At 37.5% G+C, this 21,604-nt stretch overlaps 1 protein-coding gene across 2 annotated transcripts in view; it reads right to left on the reverse strand.

The window, feature by feature from the left end:
* atad2b (ATPase family AAA domain containing 2B) overlaps nt 1–21,604 on the reverse strand; it is a 113,175-nt gene that overhangs the window by 70,765 nt on the left and 20,806 nt on the right. For both annotated transcript variants that reach the window (XM_079832065.1, XM_079832064.1), the window contains exons 18-22: nt 20,980–21,166; nt 19,797–19,982; nt 9,039–9,174; nt 3,896–4,089; nt 2,362–2,521 (exon numbers count right to left, since the gene is read on the reverse strand). In XM_079832065.1, the coding sequence (XP_079688191.1) occupies nt 2,362–2,521; nt 3,896–4,089; nt 9,039–9,174; nt 19,797–19,982; nt 20,980–21,166 (863 nt within the window). The remainder of the gene's footprint in view (nt 1–2,361; nt 2,522–3,895; nt 4,090–9,038; nt 9,175–19,796; nt 19,983–20,979; nt 21,167–21,604) is intronic.

The following is a 21,604-nucleotide window of genomic DNA, read 5'->3' on the forward strand; positions in this document are numbered from 1 at the left end:
TGAATGGGTTTTATGGAGACTGCTCATTATAGTGCCATTTGTCCTCTGCGGAGAGATCAGCGACAATGATTTCCTGTGCCTTTTGAATAAGGAAAGGTCAATGGGTTAATATCTGAATGTATTTATTGTCCTCAAATTCTCATATCTTTCAGTGAAGTACCAAGTCTGCCTGATTAATCATTGATTTAATGTCCTCTACGCTTCAAGAATGGCAGTTACTGCTGCTGCTGCTTTTTTTGGAGGGGGGATCACTGTTTTCGGAGCTCTAAAGGGGCTTTACGCCGGATGTCACATGAACAAACAGGAAAACATGTCTCATCGCATCCAGTTTTTGGAGAAAGTGTTAACAGCAGTATGAACTATGGCAACATCTTTGGAATTTTAAGGTAATAAGCTAACCTAGCTAGTTTTGGTGTTTTAATTTCTGAATAATAGTGAGAAGAATAAAAATAAAAACTTTTAGATATCAATCAGTATATGCGATGGACATTGCTTATGCTTATTCTTTGGTAGCTTCTTTGAAGGTTTCTTGAGTAAAACAGTTCTATATTTAACGAACCACATACAAAAGACCTGGAACGGAAGAGATGCAACCTAGTCAACTAGTAAAAACACTACTTGAATGTCAAAAATGTATTATCCTCAATGCATATAGAATTCCTTCTAAATTTTACGCATGCATCATATTGTAATATTTGTCATTCTTTTTTTACATTTACAAGTTCACACTACATTTAGTTTATTTATTCAAGTGCTCGATTACAAAATTCAAAATGTCAACAACAAAAAAAAGAGTTACTTTAAAAGGATAGTTCACCCAAAAATGAAAATGATCCCATGATTTACTCTAGGGCTGCAACGACGCGTTACATTATTTACATTCTAGAATAGAACAGATCTAGAATAATGGCGGCTTCTGCTCCCGGGCATAGTGAAAATGATAATTTATCATATAAAGCCAGACCGCGACATTCAAAAGTGTGGGAGTACTTTAAACAGAAGCCGGATAAAACGTTGCTTTGTTCGCTCTGTAACGCCGGTTTCACACTGCACGCGGTGGCAGAGCAGGAGCCGCGCGCGTCCGTTGGGTTTTCACACTGCCAGTGTTCGTCTCGCGCAGCTGAACAGTGGCGCGTGTATTGCAAATACAGACGAATATTGTCCATTCGGTCACATTTTCCGGTGTTCTTCTCCGACCCCAGTACGTCTCGTGCTTTTATTTATTATGGGCAGCATATTTCTGCTTCAAATGCGACCGGGTTCCCCTCTGTCCCAAACACATGCATATATAAGATGCTGTATATAGGTAGTTTACATGATTAAAGTAACATTAAAGTTAAGATATGCCTCTAGTTTTAATCATTTAAATGTGTCTTTGAAGTTTGGGCAAAAACTTCTGGTAGCTTTTGTCGTTGTTTATGCACATGTATATCCTCAAAATAGACGACTAGTTATACATTAAAACTATGCTGAAAGCTCCTGTATATGTGAACCTTTTGCAGATAAATACAATGCATTTAAAATAAAAATAAATGCATTTTCGTTTACTATTGACACAAATCAATAAGTAAATTATACTCAACTATTATAGTAAACAACATTTCCTAATTAGGCCTACTCTGTATACATTTTATGATGAATAGTATCATTAGTTATACGTAATGTTTAAAATGCTTCTTGTGTTCATATATTTCATTATAAAATGGCTTAAGTACACTACCCTTCCTGAAATACAATTAATATTGTCATCATTCATTGATTTCATTTTAAAATAATATACAAATTCACTACCCTCTTACAATAATTACAATAATCAGTAAAAAAAGAATCATCAGATTAATCTTGAAAAATAATCGTTAGATTAGTCGACAGAAAAAAATAATCGTTAGCTGCAGCTCTAATTTACTCACCCTCAAGCCATTCTAGGTGTATGACATTCTTCTTTCAGACGAATACAGTGTTAAATAAAAAAAAAATCTGGCTCTTAGAAACTATCATGGCAGTGAATGGCAGCCCAAAATTTGAAGACCAAAAAAGTGTATCCATCCATTATAAAAGTAATCCACACGGCTCCGAGGAGTTAAATAAAGGCCTTCTGAATTAAGTCGATGGGTTTTTGGTAAAAAAAACAAAAAACACCTTATAAAGTAAAATATCTAGCTTCCGGCAGACAGCCTACAATACAACTGGAAGTCTTTTTTTTTTTTTTTAAAGGAAAGTTGGTGCAGAGCTGAGCAGAATATATTGGTTATGTCATGTTATCTTATCATGGCTTTATATTTTTAAAGGGATAGTTCATATAGCTGGCAGTGTGAAATTGATGTTCTAATATTTACCAGTTGCTCCATGTTATATATTTACCTCCTGGGTCTTTGTCTGGATTGTACTCTAACGCGTTGCTGCAAATGAGGTCAACGTCCACTAGAAAATCCTTGGCGACCATATACTTGTGAGTGTCGATCTTCATCATGATGCTGGACAGGTCCATAGGCTGTGTGATAACCTCGAGGTAGTCTGACACCTACAACAGACAAATTAAACAAAACACATTTCACCAAAAACCCTTTCTTCTTTTTTAAAGAAATTAATACTTATTCAGCAAGGACAAATTAAACTGATTAAAGGTCCTTTTCACACTGGATGCGATTTTGACGCAATGGTTTTATTTTTTGATCAGCTGTTTGTGTAATGAGTGCTTCCACACCAAACGCGAATGTGCTGCGGCAAACAAAAAACTTTAATTTTTTTCGCTTCAATGCCGATTTTTATTTTACTCTAGCTGCGACAGAAAAGGCTTCAACCAATCACATACAGGGAAACAAAGGTGACGAATGTCCAGTTGATGTCACTAGCTATTCAATCAACATTAACCTTTGCCAGGTATCGCATTTCTCACGAAATTACAGCTGTAGTTGTAGTTACAGCTGTACAGCTGCATTTACCCACTGTAGGCTACAGACAACAATAACATAACCTTTTGAGTTACAACGTGTGGATTTTTTTCTAAACCTTGTGTCCACGACTGTGTTTCAGTCAGTATGACTTAAATATTTACATTGTGACTCAGCTGGAAACATAGCTGCTCCGGATCGATTGGTTCCTGAAGTTTGTGGTTTGTCTCGTCAGATGCGGCGCTACTGTCTCTGGAGGAGCTCCTCAAATTGTCCCACGGACATTCAAAAGTAAGTGTGGAACCGGCCATGATAGTTTTAGCTCCTGTACAGGATTAGCATACTCCCCTTCAGACTCTCTGTTCTTTAGGACTGGGTGCACCCACAACCTTCTTTTCGTCTTATTTTGAAAAGCGTGTCTTCACTGGATGATGAAGTGTCCATGTTTTCTCAGCTGTCGCCGCGAATATTTTGGACGCCACAGACGTTGCAAATTCTTGTCGCGGCTGATGTGAATGGTTTTGACGCAAACTATTTGCATGCGAAATATTCGCTTTTTCATTACGCATCCTGTGTGAAAGGGCCTTTAAAGTGAGAGTAAAAATATTTATTGTCACAAAAGGTATATATTTAACATATATGCTGCTCTTTTGTACTTCCTATTCATCAAAGAACTCAAACTCTGAACTGGAAATGACCCAGACATGTTCACACCAAGCTTAAGGAGATCAGGTCGAAAGTGTGTCACACTCTGTATTCATGGACACACGGTCCTTCTTGTTTGCTTCTTATATTGATGAACTTTTTAATTGCCTTCTCAAATTTACTGATTCAGGTAACGATTCTGCCCGCAGCTGTCGTATAATGACAATCATTTGATTTGTTTGGTCTGGGGGTTTCTAATAAACCATAGGTGCTGCTAATTAGATGGTAATATTGAACGAATAGAGTACAGAGCCTACAGGCATTATTCATACAGCTTCTGACGTGCAGTAACAACACACCTCCTCAATGTCCACAGGCTTGCTGAAGATCTGGAAGCGCTTGTCAGTGGCGAGCCGCTTTGTGACGTCCCTGAGAAAGAGGCGGAGCTCGCGCAAGGTGTTCTCCTCCTGCTCCTCCAGTCGCCGCTGCTCCTCTGGTGAGAGCTGTCGAGGGCCGTGGTCTTCAGCGAGGGTCAGCACCTCCAGAGCGCACACTGGAAACACGAAATACAGACACAAACCATCATTACAGCATAACTACAGATGGAAATCATGAGGAATCTGACTCAAATTCATATCAATGAAGGATTTGTTTGTACTTAAGTAAAGGGAGTAAGTATAGAATCGTTATGTCTGTTTCATGACCAAAAACATCTTTATATTGCCTTACAATATTCATTACATACAGTCAAGCCAAAATTTTCTGTGAAATTTTACAGTCAATATTTTCTCACATTATCAAAGTTTATTCACTATAGTTTAGAAAATGGTAATAAAATATGACAAGAACAGAGTTAAACTGTGTCAGAATAAATTCATCTTGATAATGTCAGATAACAGAAAGGTATGGATTACAATGAACCAATCAGCTGTCAGCTGTTAAATTTAAGTACGCAATTAGATAATACCAAATTAGGTCAACCAATGACCAAGCAATGCTTCATTTTGTTCAGTCTGTGGTGTCAAAGGTCGCATTAACAATTAAAGAAAAAACACTTCAGCAAAACATGGTCAGGTCAAAGTGTCTGAATAATTTTGGTCCCAAATTTTTATAAATTCTACTGGTAGTCCACTGTATGAAGAATGTTTGGGTATAACATGTCACAGTTTACCTTATTTCGCTATCCTCACTTGATTAAATTAACTATAGTGTCCTGCACCCACTAGTAAAAAACATCTGGTGTCTGAATAATTTTTGGTTTGACTTTCTAAATATCTATGAATTTTCTCTGGAAAGTGTGATATTTTTCCCCTAATAAGGGGTGAAACGATACACTCATGTCACAATTCGATACAAGTGAACTCACAATATGATATCACGATATCTTAAGCCAAAAATTTTTTGAGGTTTTTATTATTATTAGGGCTGTCAAAATAACGCGTTAATTTCGATTAATTAATCTGAGGAAAAATAACACGTAAAAAAAATAACGCAGATTAATCCATTCTGTATTGGACTTTGACCCTGAGCTGTAAAATGAAGGAGGGAGACGAGAACGCGCTACCTGGATCATTGATTGGAACATTTACGTAGCCTAAATAAAAACGGCCTGATGGAAGTGCTGATAAAAATAAAGTAGTCTGCGATGTCCTGCAATGTCCACTATCCTACCCAAGAGCGTGTCATATACACGCCATAAAGTGCGTATCGTGTGTACGCGAAAAACTGCGTAGTGTATACATTCCACGACACTGCACACTTGTACTATTGATACGCATTCTCAACAGGGAGCGCGCACTCTTAAAGGGGCCACACTATATTCCTACTCGTTACAACGTCCATGGATTCACTCAACAGCCCAAATGAATACCTGTCTGTCATTAATGTTAATCAAACAACTACGGGTGTTAAATAAATGTATACATATTAAATAAACATACTGTATCTGTATATTTTTTTAAGAAATGTATTATTGTTTTTGTAATTTGCTTCTTTGTTCTTTTTAGCCTATATTCAATTTCTCATATTAGCCATATTGCCCACCTGCACATACCAGCTGATATACAATGTAGTCTTGATTTGGGTGGTCACTCTGCATTGAAAATTTGAAAGGGTTTTAAATCTTCTAAATCAAGTAAAATGACTCAAAATCTAGTAATTTAAGCATGCCAAATTCAACTTTAATCATATAAAATGTAATTTCCAAGCAGCAAAATTGTGGCTAGTGAAAATGCTGAGTGGCTAGTAACTTTGGAAAACCACTAGCCACAGTGGCTGGTGAGCAAAAAAGTTAATGTCAAGCCCTGCTTGTATGAACAGTGAAAAAAATCTTCTTCCTGAAGCACATTTTAATTTATTTCCTCAGCATATTAGGTCATATTGTTTATTGTTATGGCCAATATTTGAACAGTAAAAAAAACAATAAAAGTTTTTGAACTTTAATGTCACTATTGCTGATTATTCATTGATTCATTTGAATTGAAATATTTAAAATACTTTCACAGCAAAAATTATGTATGCGATTAATTTAGATTAATTAATCAGAGTATGTAATTAATTAGATTAAAATTTTTAATCGATTGACAGCCCTAATTATTATTATTACTTATTATAATATTATTAAATACAAATAAATTAATATTATATAAAAATGTATACTATTATTATTTTATTATTATTATCAGGACCCACAAATATTCCCCCATTGCATCATTATACATTATATTTAACATTATGTATAGTCGTTTAATGTAGTAATGGCACTGAATCTCTGTAAACTTTTTTTTTCCCCCCTCACACAGTACTCGCACTTTCAATGCAGGCATTTGTTGGATCTCAAGCCGCACACACACAGACTCTCCCGATACTCGCTATGTCCCGCTTCTCCCGCTATTTATGCACTTTACATATAAGAATAAACCATCTAAAATGCTTTAAATAACCGTACGTGTGATCAATGCAATCAGTCATGTAAAAATTACTATTCTCAAACTGTAAATATTTAGTTCATCCAAAAAAAATGTATTCTGCATTTACTCTCATGTTGTTTTCACGCATCATGCAAGCATTTGAACAGCCGTGTTTACTACAGTATGCGCGTTGTTGTAAATCTGTTCATCATATAAAGCCATTGTGTCTCTTCAGAAGACTTGGATTTGGATTAGACACTCAATTCAGTATTTTTACGATGCCTTTGAGAAATTTTTGGGATCTCTTAAGTTTTGGAGGAACGGACTTTAAATGGAGGGACAGAAATACATACGGTCACAGTTTTATATTGCGATATTTCGACATGATGTAGTTAAACCCTTAAACATTACAAATGTTTTTGTTCTGTCATTTTTTTTTTTATCAATTCCAGGCATTCTTGCTGAATAAAAGGAATAATTTCACTGACCCCAAACTTTTGAACAATAGTCTATTATATTTTATAAAATTGTGGATGCAATATACCACTCCATCCTAAAGAGAGGTGCAAGAAACATCATCAGAATACCCTCTCTGATAGCAATGGCATTATGAAAATTGTGTTAACACCAGATGAAATGCTGAGCAAATGGCCTGGAACAACTCAAATAGTCAGATGACACTGAAACTGTGCCAGAGCAGCTAGAGGAATTACAAACACCCCGCATTATATGGATGAAGTCGAGAAACGCTTCCCACCACAGCGTGGGCCGCAAAGTGTATTATTGATTTCAGAAGAGCTCCAGCAAACAACCTGACAGCTGCAGTAATTCAGAGCTGCATCTATACAACGAACCAAAAACAGACTGCCAGAAATGACCAAACACACCAAGCAAAGAGTGCTAATGTGGCACTGCCTTGTAAAATATTGCTGACAGAAGAAAAATCTTCTCGCCAAACAGGCGGAGAACCTTGTACTAATCCAAAGATCTGGGCAGAGTGCCTGGCGAACATTGAGCCACCAGCCTCAGCAATTTGCTTTGTGGCAGCAGCTAGCAAGCAGTCATGCTAACTGAGAGCGTAATTATAGCTAATGGTTATGGCCCGGTGTTTAATAGAGCCCCTTTCTCCCACCACAGATGCTATGCTGCCAAAGGAAGTAGGGTTTTTGTTTTATTCAGAGATGCCCGCGGTCGACCCACGGGAGGACCCCTGCTCTGCATCAATGGGTCATGATGCTTGCATTTCCACTTGAAAGCCATTCCCTGCTGTAATGGCTTCAACTGTGTGGGAGCCGATGAGCATGGCAATCGACCACAAGGAGAAGATATTCAGAAGAGAACATCAGGAACACCCAGGATGCCCAATTTATGCAGCAACAGCAGTAGCAATTCTGGAGGAGCAGCAGCGGTGGTGGAAGTACTTGCAATGAGAAAAGTAACAGCACTAGTAGTTGTCATCACCCAAAAATGAATTTACTCACAGTCATGTCGTTCCAAACCTGTATGACTCTCTTCTGTGGAGCATAAAAGATGATATTTTGAAAAGTCTATTTCTGTACGTACTAATGAGTGTTTTTATAGCATTATTGATATAGTATTTATAATATTAACTTTCCCTGCCATTGATGGAATTTTCTTGCAATCCATGTTTTCACTGTTAAATGGTAGGGGGCGCTTTTATGCATCTTATGAAAGAGTACAGAATCTCCAGATCCAAGAACAAGCGTAGAAGCAGAACCGATACAAGCATTGCTTATGCTTATGTAAGCTAACGCGATCATAAGATATTTGAGAGCATATAAATATAAACTGCCTAACGTTACCGAATGAAATGTCGACCCAGGAGGTATAGGTACTGTGCAAGCTTTAGGTGTGTTGATGGATTAATTGAGAACACTCGAGTTGGTCCAACCGCTCCATTATCAATGCCCGTGTCCGAGCAGCTGTGCTCATTTTACATTCTGTGAGTGAGATCCCACCCCCTATGAACGGGTTGAAAACATGCAGAACTAGCTCCTACTACTGGCTGTAGTCTCTAGCCACGATATTTGCGTCATCAGAGGCTTTTTTCCAGACATAAAATACATAAATCTCTCGTCTCAGGGGGATATGAGGGGGGGGGGAGCACGATCATTCGAATATACTACAGAGTTTCTACTGATACAAAGCTTAATGCTAATCACTGATCAAGTAACCCTTTAATGAATTTGTTGAGAGACACATCGCCGTTTACACCTGGTGTCTTTTGTCCACTTTTGACCACTTCTGTCCTGATTTCTTCGAGGGGGGGTTCTATGGGTGGGTAAATGTATGGGCTTTTTCAGATTCATATTAATACCAGGAGTAAACAGGGCCTAAGGGCATTTTAGTACAAGGCATTTTGAAGCAAAACTTAAAAATATCAGCACATTGCCATGAGGGTATCTGAACAAGTTTACTGTGAAATGCCATAAACATTGTTCATGGTGCTTGGCTGAGATAATTGCTGCTTGCTGCAAGTTGGTAAAGCAGTCTTTAAAAATTAAAAAGGTGAGTTAGCACTTCAAAGTGTAGATAAAACTATACTTCTGGATTAACCATAGTAAACACTTACCTGTTTTTCTCCCGCGGGGTGGTGCCTTGGCCGCCTGCACCAGAATGAGGTCTGAAAAGAATTTCCTCCGTGCGTCTTCTTCTGGCATGCTTAAACAAACCACCTCCCCATATGAACGGCTGAAGATGCCTTTTAGCTGTTAAAAAAAAAAAAAAGGCAGTTTCTTAAAAAAGGTTAATGGCATGCCAATTTTTGGTCCAAATACATTGAGCTATTCATGTAATTTATAAATGCATACAAAAAAATGTTCAGCTTCCAAATTAAAATTCCAAATAAAACATATATATACATATTTGTGTGCGTGTATAAATAAGTAAGTGAAACTGATATTGCTTGAGTTAAACATCAAACCAGTGGAAAAATCATGAATACAACATATATACAAACAGTGAGAGCATCTGCCGTGAAAATCATAGAGGGCATCACACCCATACCGCTCTTCAAATGCTGCCAACCAGCAGGGATCAGATCTCTGTGACTCCAGAAAAAAAGCACCGCACATCTCCCCAAAAAGTGAGCCAGACTATAAACAAACTCATTTAAAACTTGTGTTGAACCCTGTCGGTTTGATTTTCCCACAGCATTCTTTGTTGTGTTGCATAGGCATTGTGTTTTTTTCTTTTTCTTTCTGTTTCCCCCGAAAGCACAATGCATGACGGGCTCTGACTCTCGAAAATATTTCTCCCGGCGTGAAGCATTGTTCTGCTCAGCTTGAAGTTGGAAAAGAAAGTTTGATGGTAAACATACAGTATAGGGTGAAATCCAAAGCAGGAAGAAAATAACGTGATGTGTGAACAACATGTCTGTGATGAGTCAGGTGGACGCCCACTGAAAAAGTGTTTATCTTCCGAAGTGGCTCGAGTGTTCAAGTGTTCAAAAATTCAAGGATATGTTTGCATAAGTCATTTGGCATAAGCATATATTATTAAATACACACACTTGAACAACATGTTTTTGCATAATTTAAGCCAATCACTCTCTCTAATTTTAGGGGTAGTAAGTCATCATCGTTAGACAGAATGTAGATCCAGTAACAAGTCCTACTTGACAAAATCATGGCCAGTTGGCCAATTAGAAGAGCAGGATAACAAAAGGCTTTAATGAAGAGTGATTTGACAAAACATAATGAAAGGATGGAGAAGAAATGTGATGCACGCAATCCTTCCCGACACCAGAAGACTCTTGCATGAAGAGAAAACCTGAACATAATGATCAGTGTCTGGTGCACATGGTCGTGGGTGTCACTGAAGAGTGTTTTAATGAGCAGGTTCATATTGCTATATTCAACTCTAATTTCACATGGTAAAGTGCGCCGTGCCAGTCTAATTACTGCAGTCTGGGAGCTGAATCAGCAGTTAAACTTCACTAAAAGTTCATGCAAGTTTCTCTAAAGGCTGCAGCAATCAGGACAAATGAATCCAGGTAAAGGCTAAAGACTTCTAAAAATCTGAAAGCTCTCAGATCCAAGTGCAAACCAAGTTATTTTAAAAAATCCCCAGGGCTCCCCAAATATTACAACAAGGTGGCGGCACTAGGAGAGAATTTCTCCATAATGAGGATGCGTGGAGCACTTTAAGTTCAATTTCCAATCATGAGCGGGTGTTGACGATCCAAACAATCCCTCATCAACCTTCATTATTCTCCTCTTGGCAGATTTGTTTGCACTCAGGTTGCTTTCAAGCTTCTTTGGTCCAAACTCTTGAGGCGAGATGAAGGGAAGCAGAGCAAGTAACCCACAAAAGAGCCAGGTAGTGATTTTATGATTTGTCTCAGAGCTGATGGAAGCCTTGGAGACTAATGCAGATTCTGAGAGCTGAGAGACTAAATGGGCCTTTCAACTCGAAAAAGACATCCTGAGGAAATGTGGAAATCAAAAACACATTTCTTGTCTCTTCCTGTCTCTCCTATTGAAGCATGTTTTCATCTTTACTTCACATGAACAACAAGTAGATATGAAACTTCATAGTCTGGTAAAGAATAAAGTAGGGATTTGCAAACTGGTGTGATATCTGAATGTAAAGTCAAAATGAAAGGACAATGTAATTTATTTTCATAATGTGAAATTTTAAGGTTGTTCAATAATAATTAAAAAACAGAGCATATGTAAATTGTTTAATGTGCATTTCAGACCATTGTTAATTTAGGAGCGTATGCCTGCTAAAGACTGTGATTTCGACAATCCTATAAGGTCATTACAAATCACACTGTACGACATGGATCTAATAAACTTGGGTTCGACATGTATGTAGATTGTACGACGATGACACCTATATAATTGTAGGCTACGACGCAAGTTAGTATAGAAGAATAAAACGTCGTCATAATGCGCTAGCGGTAAACAAATAGAGCACGATGAACCACACTTTGGCAATTGTGGTTTTTATGTGCGCTGAAGCGGAATATGGACGTGGTCATGGCTAGGGAAAAGAGGCCAACGTGGCATGCCAATTTTGCAAAAGGAGCTCGAGGTAAGTAGTTTTACGTTTTAGCGTCATGTCGCGTTGATCAATACGCCATTTCATGTTGCGTTTGTATTGGCTAGTCAGTAAATGTAGGTCGTAGCAGCAAACACACTGTGAGATGATCATGCTACATTTCTGACATCGTCAGAAAATGATCGCAGGCTACCTTTGGTCACAAGACCGTGACAACGTCCGTCTTTGAACCTCTCTCACTGTACGAGGTACGACCACCGTTTAGGAGCCACGACCATGACCACGATTGGTCATCTTTCGTCTGGGACAGCCCAAAAGCGTACAATGTGTACCGGGCATTAAAGGGAAAGTTCACCCAAAAATGGAAATGCTGTCATTATTTGCTCACCCTTAAATCGTTCCAAAACCTGTGACTTACTTTCTTCTGCGGAACACAAAAGAAGACGTTTTTTGTCTGTACAATGAAAACCAAAGCGCTTCGATGTTATTTGAACCCCAACGTTCTCTCGATTACCATCTTTTGTGTTGTGAAAAAGAAATTAGGCCTTACAGGTTTGAAACAACATTTTGGGTAGACTTTTCCTTTAAGCGTCACAATATTCACACCTTGGGAAAATCAAAATACAAACAGTTATTTATTGACAATACATCCCTAAAAACAAGCCTGATCATATTTCATTGTCACTTCTCAAGTAAATGTATCACGTTTTAAGGATTCTTAGATATTTTAAATGGAAATTTAGACAGTAATATATTTGTAAATTAGTTTGTAATGGAAAACAAGTAAAGAAAGTCATTAAAAGGGTTGGTTCAAAAATGATAATTAGCCCATGATTTAATCCCCGTCAAGTCATCCTAGGTGTATATGATATTCTTCTGTCAGACGAATACAATCGGAGTTAAATAAAAACATTTCCTGGCTCTTCCAAGCTTTATAATGGCAGTGAAAGGGAAGTTCTGTTTTAAAGTCCATAAAAGTGCATGTGTCCATCATAAAACTGCTCCACACTGCTCCGGGGGGTTAATAAAGGTCTTCTGAAGCGTTTATGCAAGAAAAATATCCATATTTAAAACTTTATAGACTAAAATAACTAACTTCCGGGGGACAGCCATACATATCAATTTATGCCGAAAGAGTAACCCTTGACACTTTAACCCTTGACGCATGCATATTGACGAACGCAGAAGTGCAGTGGGTAGAGCAAAACAAAACACCGGTCATGAATTAGAGTCTAAAACAACAATTTTTTAAGAGAAATGCCAGAGGATTTTGATATAAGAGAAGAGGAGTTTGAGTTTGTTGCCCAGCCCTATCCGCGAGAGGCATCAAAGCTTGTGATGCTCCTGTACATCGCATCAGTGGTTACTCTTTTGCCTTAAGTCGACTTGCGTCCCGCTGACTGCCGGAAGCTAGTTATTTTAGTCTATAAAGTTTTAAATATGAATATTTTTCTTACACGAATGCATCACTTTGCTTCAGAAGGCCTTTATTAACCCCCGGAGCCGTGTGGAGCAGTTTTATGATGGATAGATACACTTTTGTGGACTTCAAAACAGAAACAACAATTCACGGCCATAATAAAGCTTGGAAGAGCCAGGACATTTTTTATATAACTCGGATTGTATTCGTCTGAAAGAAGACTGTCAAATACACCAAGGATGACTTGAGGGTGAGTAAATAAATCATAGGCTACATTTCATTTCTGGGTGAACTATCCCTTTAAATACTTCATGTCACATGCTCATGTTAAGCTGGAATACTATAAAGTAGTTTAACACAAAAAAAATACTATTTTTACAGTCAATGTTATTAAAAGATTAATATATACTACCTTCCTTTTCATATTGAATGTATTGTAGCGATTGTAAATTAGTGTGAATTTATTTTTTACTTTATGTATATAGTTTTATTAATGAGCGTTACCCATATTGTCCAAGATTAATCCATTAGAAGATCAAATTACACACAGATAAAAATACATCAGGCTGCTCAAAACAGACCCTGAAGGTGTTACAGTGAACTAATAAGTGTACACTGAGGTGTAACCTTACACTGCTGGAGCTGACTGTTGGCACCCCTCCTATATGCGCTGGCATGAGCCAAAACTCTTCCCACAGCCGAGCACAGGGGTACGTACTCCTTTCTGTGATCCATGCCACCTACCCCCACTGCAGATGCTGTTTACAGACGGAACTGGCATCTGTCTCTACATCTTTCTCTTAAAGAAATGTGAGGGAATGGACGAGTTGAGAGATTTGTAGTGGTTATTTTGTTGCATTTTCTTTTAATTTATCGGAGGCCTCACCCCTGATGTGCAGTGCCGCAGAGAGGACAGCTGTCTCGCTGAATGTGCCAGAAGCCAAGGGCCAGTGCAAACTGTTTTCGAGCTTCTACTTTGCATATTTGGGCTGCACTTAATGCAGAGAGGCTCAGGGCTAATGGACTTTTTTTAATCTTGAACCAAAGTAGGTTCTGTAGTAGGAAATATATTCCCACTTAAGACCTACTTGAGGCAGAACCAAAAATTGTTACTGCTATTTCAGGGTTTTTTTGTGACCCTGGACCACATAACCAATCATAAGTTGCACGGGTATATTTGTGGCAATAGCCAACAATACATTGTATGGGTCAAAATGATAGATTTTTCTTTGCCAAAAATCATTAGGATATTAAAGGGTTAGTTCACCCAAAAATGAAAATTCTGTCATTAATTACTTACCCTCATGTCGTTCGACACCCGTAAGACCTCCGTTAATCTTCGGAACACAAATGAAGATATTTTAGTTGAAATCTGATGGCTCTGAAAGGCCTCCATTGGCAGGATGAGCAGTTTGGATCGCCAAATTTCAGCAGTTTGGCAGTTTGACACGCGATCCGAATCATGATTCGACTCACTGATTCATAACGCTTCGAAGCTTCATGAGGCCGTGTTTTGAAATCGTCATCACTATACAAGTCGTTATTTAGGGTTTTTTTGCGCACAAAAACTATTCTCGTCGATTCATAAAGTTATTTTAGAACCACTGTAGTGAGATGGACTTTGTAACGACATCTTTAGTACCTTTTAAGGGTCTTGAGAGTGAACCGTTCATTGTGCCAATGGAGGCCTTTCAGAGCCATCAGATTTCAACTAAAATATCTTCATTTCTGTTCCGAAGACGAACGGAGGTCTTACGGGTGTCGAACGACATGAGGGTAAGTAATTAATGACAGAATTTTCATTTTTGGGTGAACTAACCCTTTAAGTAAAGATCGTGTTCCATGAAGATATTTTGTAAATTTCCTACTGTAAATATATCAAAAATGTATTATTAGTAGTAATATGCATTGCTAAGGACTTTCTCAATATTTCGTTTTTTTGCACCCTCAGACTCCAGATTTTCAAATAGTTGTATCTCGACCAAATATCCTATCCTAACAAACCATACATCAATTTCAAAAATGTGACGCTTGTGACTGGTTTTGTCGTCCAGGGTCACATATTACAACCACTTTTTCCAATATAACGTGTCAATTTAGAACAATTAACAAAATATAATATAAACCACTTAAGGAGAACACCTTTGGTTCATCAAACTGACTAGCAAAACAACTTTGGTTAGTCCATTAAAAAAAATTGTGTTCAAAACCTTGTTATTTGCTTAACCTCAAGTCAACACACCTACAATAAGCTTCTAATAATGTAGATTTAGCATTGTCGGGTTCAGTCTGGTGGGGCTCTATTTACTCGATTTCCTTTTTGATACAATGACTACAGATAATCATGGATATATCCATCAGATTCCGGAAATCATCAAACATCCATGTCAAAGAGTTGACATAAAAAACATGTTCCTCAACCATTATTCACTTTAACACTTTAAAAGTCACTTTCCATACAGGAAAATGCATTATCATCTTATTCTAAAGCATGACTACAGAGTACTTCACATAACTTCCCGCTGACATCAGTGAAGGCCAAACATTTCCTGATCCTTTATAGGGCTCCTGTCTGAATTCCACACACAAATCTTCCTTCTCCAAATCTCAGAGGCCCTAGATTCAAGTGCTCATGAGTGGGAGAGGCCGGGATGGTTTACTCTAAAGGAAAATCTGACCGTAGAGCTCTTGTGGTGTTACTGTGAGACTCCAGTATTGATCGCGGCTTTAGCACAGGACCCCCTGCCCGGATGAAGAGACGACTCTCACACCAAGGTAAGGGTGGTACGATTCAGAGCGAGGATGGTATGAGTCCATTGAAGGGGCCTTGGGATAACTTTCAAAGCGGGAATAAGCTTTGTGGATTCAAACAGTCGATTCTCAGAATTTGCCCACTTCACCATTCAAAGCCACTTCAGATCTTCTGTGGTTGTCAAAACTTGGGGTTGACGTCAACATAAAACAACATCCGTAACCCATTTTACTTCCATACTATGACATTTGATTGAAACAGGATGTACAAGGACGGGGACTTGATTGTATCCATCAGGAAAGGACTGGATCATGAAAAGTGGGTGTTTTATACCACAATGGAGACGGAGCAAGATTGTGGAGGAATACTGTTCTCCTGAGAAGTCGCTGGATATACTTTAAGGAGGCTTTTTGACCAGGATGTGCAAGAGAAGCCTGAATTGCTGTTGAGCTATTGGTTAACATTCAGCCAAAAAGGTTCTTTCAAAGATGGAAGCAAGGATGCACAATATAAAATATCATTTAAATATCATATTTAGCTGATAATGAAGAGCCAATAATTATTATTTTTATGGCCATAATAAATGACCGATATTAAAATGATACTACTTTGTCTAAAGAAATTGAAAATAAAACAAGTAATTACAAAAAAAAAAAAATAACAATAATTTTATGTTACAAGTTAATTTTGGCATTGCAATTTTATAATGTACATCATGACCTGCTGAAGTTCAAACTGAGCATCAGAAAGGGGATTTAAGGGACATTCCTGTCAGCTAAGAACAGAAAACTGAGGCTAAAATTTGCACGGCTCACCAAAATTGGACAATAGAAGATTTGAAAAGCGTCTTGATTTCTGCTGCGACATTCAAATGGTAGGGTCAGAATTTGGCTAAACAAAATGATAAAAGGCAGGATGGATCCATGCTTTCAATAGTTCAGGCTGGTGATGGTGTAATGGTGTGTAAGATATTTTCTTGGCACACTTTGGGCCCCTTAATACCAATTGAGCATTGTTTAAAATGCCACAGCCTACCCGAGTATGAATTGCATACATACATACACACACACACACACACACACGTCAAAGTCTGCTAAGGGGTAAAGGAACAACAGTCTTAAAAAGTGATTTTTCACTATTTACAAAAGAATTAGCATTTTAGGGCTTTAAATGTAAGACTTTTGTTATAAGACACAATAAAAAACAACGTTGTGCCTCAAAACCACTCCTTTCCTGGTAAAATTTTTCTTATAATTTATTTAAGCCACAAAATAAATTTACGTAAATTAAGTATTCCATAAAATAAGAACATAATATATGGAACTATGCAAAAAGCATTTCAAACGTCTCCAGCTAGTTTTATAATTACCCAAAAATCAAACATAGTCCACCCTTTATGATTTCACATCCGTCAAAAACTTAGGCTGGCTGTCGGTTGGAATATTAGAACTAAAAAACATAGCCATAACACACTCATGGGCAATCAATCACTTCTCTGAATGCTTGCCAGCTACGAAATAAATAATTATTATATTATGATCCATCTGTTTTCAAATCCACATAATTTGAATATCACAACATCGATATCTATCAAAAAAAATAACACGCACAATACACAGCAGTATTTACGAGAAGCAGAGGTCCAGCGAGTACAGTACATTACCGTGGAAATGCACACTATCGGATGGTTTGAATAAGTCATCGCTTTCGGTAAAGAGGGAGAGAATGGTGGCCTGAGCGGTGATAATGTACGTAATAAATGGATGCGAGTATACGTTTTTTCTTCAATAGCTGAAATTGAATCGGAAATGAAATGCACTCAGTGCTAAAGAGAATAAATGCCAATCCAACTGAAAGACTTGGTTAGTGAACATCATTCAAAGTGTGTTGGTTTTTACTCTGACAGTCCTGATTTGAATATTTTCAATAATTTTTGACAGATTTTCCCTGTAGTCGCCCAATTTGACTCTCATATGCTGATATAATACTGTATATATATATATATAAATATATATTATAAACTTGACAGGTGATTTTTTAGAAAATGTTGTTTAATCCTTATCTTCTCAGTTGTTTAAAAGATTAAAGGGTTAGTTCACCCAAAAATGAAAATAATGTAATTTATTACTCACCCTCATGCCGTTCCACATTATATTTCCTCTCTCAAGATCCATTAATGCACTAAAACCAATTTAAATCAGCTCATGCGAATACAGTGGTTCAATATTAATATTATACGACGAGAATATTTTTGGTGCACCAAAAAAAACTAAATAACGATTTATATAGTGATGGCCCATTTCAAAACACAGCTTCATGAAGCTTCGGAGCATTATAAATCAGCGATTTGGAGCGCCAAAATCACGTGATTTCAGCAGTTTGACACGCGATCCAAATCATGATTAGACTCGCTGAAACGCTGACGTTTCGAAGCTTCATGAAGCAGCATTTTCGGCCATCACTATATAAGTTATTTAGTTTTTTTGAGCGCCAAATATATTCTCGTCGCTTTATAATATTAATATTTACCACTGTACTCACATGAACTGATTTAAATATGTTTTCAGTACACTAATGGATCTTGAGAGAGGAAATGTCATTGCTGGCTATGCTATCGGATTTCAACAAAAATATCTTCATTTGTGTTTTGAAGATGAACGGAGGTCTTACGGGTGTGGAACGGCATGAGGGTGAGTTATAAATTACATTATTTTCATTTTTGGGTGAACTAACCCTCTAAGGCAGTTATCAGTACGTTTCATATAATGTTGTTTCATTTTCCAAAAAAAGATTTTTTTGCACAATTACAGAATTTGTACACGATTTGTAACATTTGAATATATTTATCTATATATTTATCTCTGCACATTATTTGACTCTATTGTAATATTTTAAACATGTTATTTTCTGTAGAGCTGTTTTGAAACTATGTATTGTAAAAAGCACTATACAAATATCTGTGAACAGACACAGACTGCAGATTCTGAGCCAACCATTGTCATATAGGCAGAATTTCAAAGTGAAGACACCACAGGAGTCTTCAAAGGGTCCTTCAACACTGAAAGTTGAGTCAAATTTCCAAAGCAAATAAGGAAACAAAAACAAGTGAGACAAAACCCAGCACCACAGAGAGGGTGAAATAAGCAACCCATCCTCGTCTACTATCAATTAAACATGTGTCTTTCCTCAGAGGAACGAGCTTGGCTTTAATGAACACACCTTGCAGGGAGAGAGTGAGTGAGAGACGGGCCTGTCAATAATATTAAGGCTTTTGTTCTAAACACTCTCGTGCCCTCCTGGTGGGCATCAGTCTCTTCAGCAGGGGCTATGATCAAGGGCTTCGCCACCAGCCAATCATCAGTCGCCCAGCGACCCACCCTGGGATGCATGGGGCGCACAGCATGAGCCGCTGGAGGCGCTTGATGCTGGATTGTGAGGTGAAGCTGCAGTGCTGCCAGAGTGACTCCCCGTCAACATAATTAAGGGAGAACGTTTTTTTTTTTTTTTTGTTATGTGACTTCAGACTGCATTACTTATCTCTGCCTTCCACTCTCTCGCTCCGGCTTTCATTTTAAAGACTTCTCTCACATGCTCTTCCTGCCATGTCTTTGAGAATTGATTTTAATGCCCCCAGTGCGCTTAGAAAAGGACTAGAAGAGAATAGAAAGGGAATGACGGGTACAGGTCAGACCTTGAAGAAAAGGGAGTACAGGCAGACAAAAAGTGGAAAAGAGGGAAAAGAAAAAAGGTTGGCCTGTGGCCTAGTGAATGGGCAGATGGTGCACCAATCTAAATGCATTCATACACACACACATAAAATTTAAAAAATACTAGTAATATTTAATATACTACTAATTTTAATGATTATTTTGTAAATATATAAACAAAATCCTTTAATTTATTTAAATTAATTCTACCAGATTTTACCCCTCACATAATGCGAGTGAAACGCATTCAATAATTGATTTCAATGCAGATTCTCCAAAAAAGGGTGAAAAAAAACCTAAAAAAAAACAAGTACACCTCACCCTCAAGTAATTTCTCTCCACAAGCAGCCACACACTTTCATGACTCTAGCATAAACTGTTATGCAACAAAGTGTATTCAGGGCTAGGGGTATGTCCAGGGGAGACAGAGGACAGATTGCTTACCTCGTCAGGGAGCTGCTGGTAGACGGCCTCCGCTGTGGCGAGGATGAGGAGTGGCGTGAATGAGGGCACATCCTGCAGCAGTGTGAGGAAGCTGCTCTTCACCGTCTCACTGATGGCTTCCCACCAGTCACTGATGTGAGGCATGTAGATGATGCTGGGTACACACCGCCGAGCCTCACGAAACACCTACAAACACACACAAACCCTAATTAATAATAATAATAATAATAATAATAATAATAATAATAATACTGCAGGGCTCAACAATAATTTCAGATTTGTATTTCTTGTTTGTCATGCATGTCATTTTTACTGCCCTTTTATTTTTAGTAGGACTGCAAATCGATTAAAAAATGTAATCGGATTAATTACATACTCTGTGATTAATTAATCTAAATTAATCGGATACATAATTTTTGCTGCGAAAGTATTTTAAATATTTAAATTCAAATGAATCAATGAATAATCAGCATTAGTGACATTAAAGTTCAAAAACTCTTTTATTATTATTTTCACTGTTCAAATATTGCCCATAACAATCAACAATATGACCTAATATGCTGAGGAAATAAATTCAAATGTGCTTCAGGAAGAAGATTTTTTTCACTGTACATACAAGGAATATAATAATCTGCGTTATAATTTTTTTTAACACGCTATTTTTTCTCAGATTAATTAATCAAAATGAACGCGTTATTTTGACAGCCCTAATTTTTAGTAATGCATTTTGAGATATATTTATATATATATATATATATATATATATATATATATATATATATATATATATATATATATATATATAAAAAATATATATTTTATAATATATATAAATAATATATATTTTATAATATATATAATAATAATAAAGTGCAGTAAAAGGTAAAACCATTTGCGCAACAAACCAGTGTTAATGATTATATAATAAATTAAAATAATATGATAAGAAATAGCAGTTTGCAACAACAAGCAGCATAATTTGGTACAGGTAAAATAACTGGAAACGAATGACAATGCACATTCATGCTACAAATGGCTGAGCTGCTCCTACATTAAGAATAAGGTGGATATGGTGCACTGACTACCATGATCACACATCTTAGGCACAACATTGTTAATACTACAAGCCTACAGCCCCACACACAGGATGTGTGAAATATTCAAAAGTAATATCTCTGCTTGCCTGAGCACAGGACTCCTCTGGGGTTTTGGCACTGACGGAGTATAGCGTGGGAAGGTCGAGACGGTGCACAGTGAACTTCTCCAGGTGGTGCAGCACAGCAGGGGCCAGGTGTGTGCTCTGTCCCGCGCCCTGGGGCCCCGTCAGCAGCAGCCGTGGCCGGTAAGAGGTGGGCTGCTGGTAGGCAGAACTGAAACAAACAAAAAAAGAAGGTCATTCTCAATCCATCCATCTGTACTTCCATCCGTCTATCTGTCTATCTGTCTATCTATCTATCTATCTATCTATCTATCTATCTATCTATCTATCTATCTATCTATCTATCGAGACACAACCTCAGATTCTGAATTTAGGAGTTGCTGACAAGCGGAATCTGCCATGATGACTAACTAAAACTCCAATTATGTAATGAAGAGAAATAAAGGTAATTGATAAAGTTGGCAGCTCTTTATGGACGACAATTTTTCATGCATTTGACATCTATACTGTATATTAATATATTAAGATGAACCACTTGCCAACATCTCATTTAAGTGTGAGGAACTGCAAGCATTGATGATCAAAAGCTAATGTCATAAGACACAACCACTGAACCATGAAGAACAAATCAATGCAAACGAGATTGAAG

Source organism: Gobio gobio, assembly GCF_949357685.1.
Source record: "Gobio gobio genome assembly, chromosome: 12".
Classification (NCBI taxonomy): Eukaryota; Metazoa; Chordata; class Actinopteri; order Cypriniformes; family Gobionidae; genus Gobio; species Gobio gobio.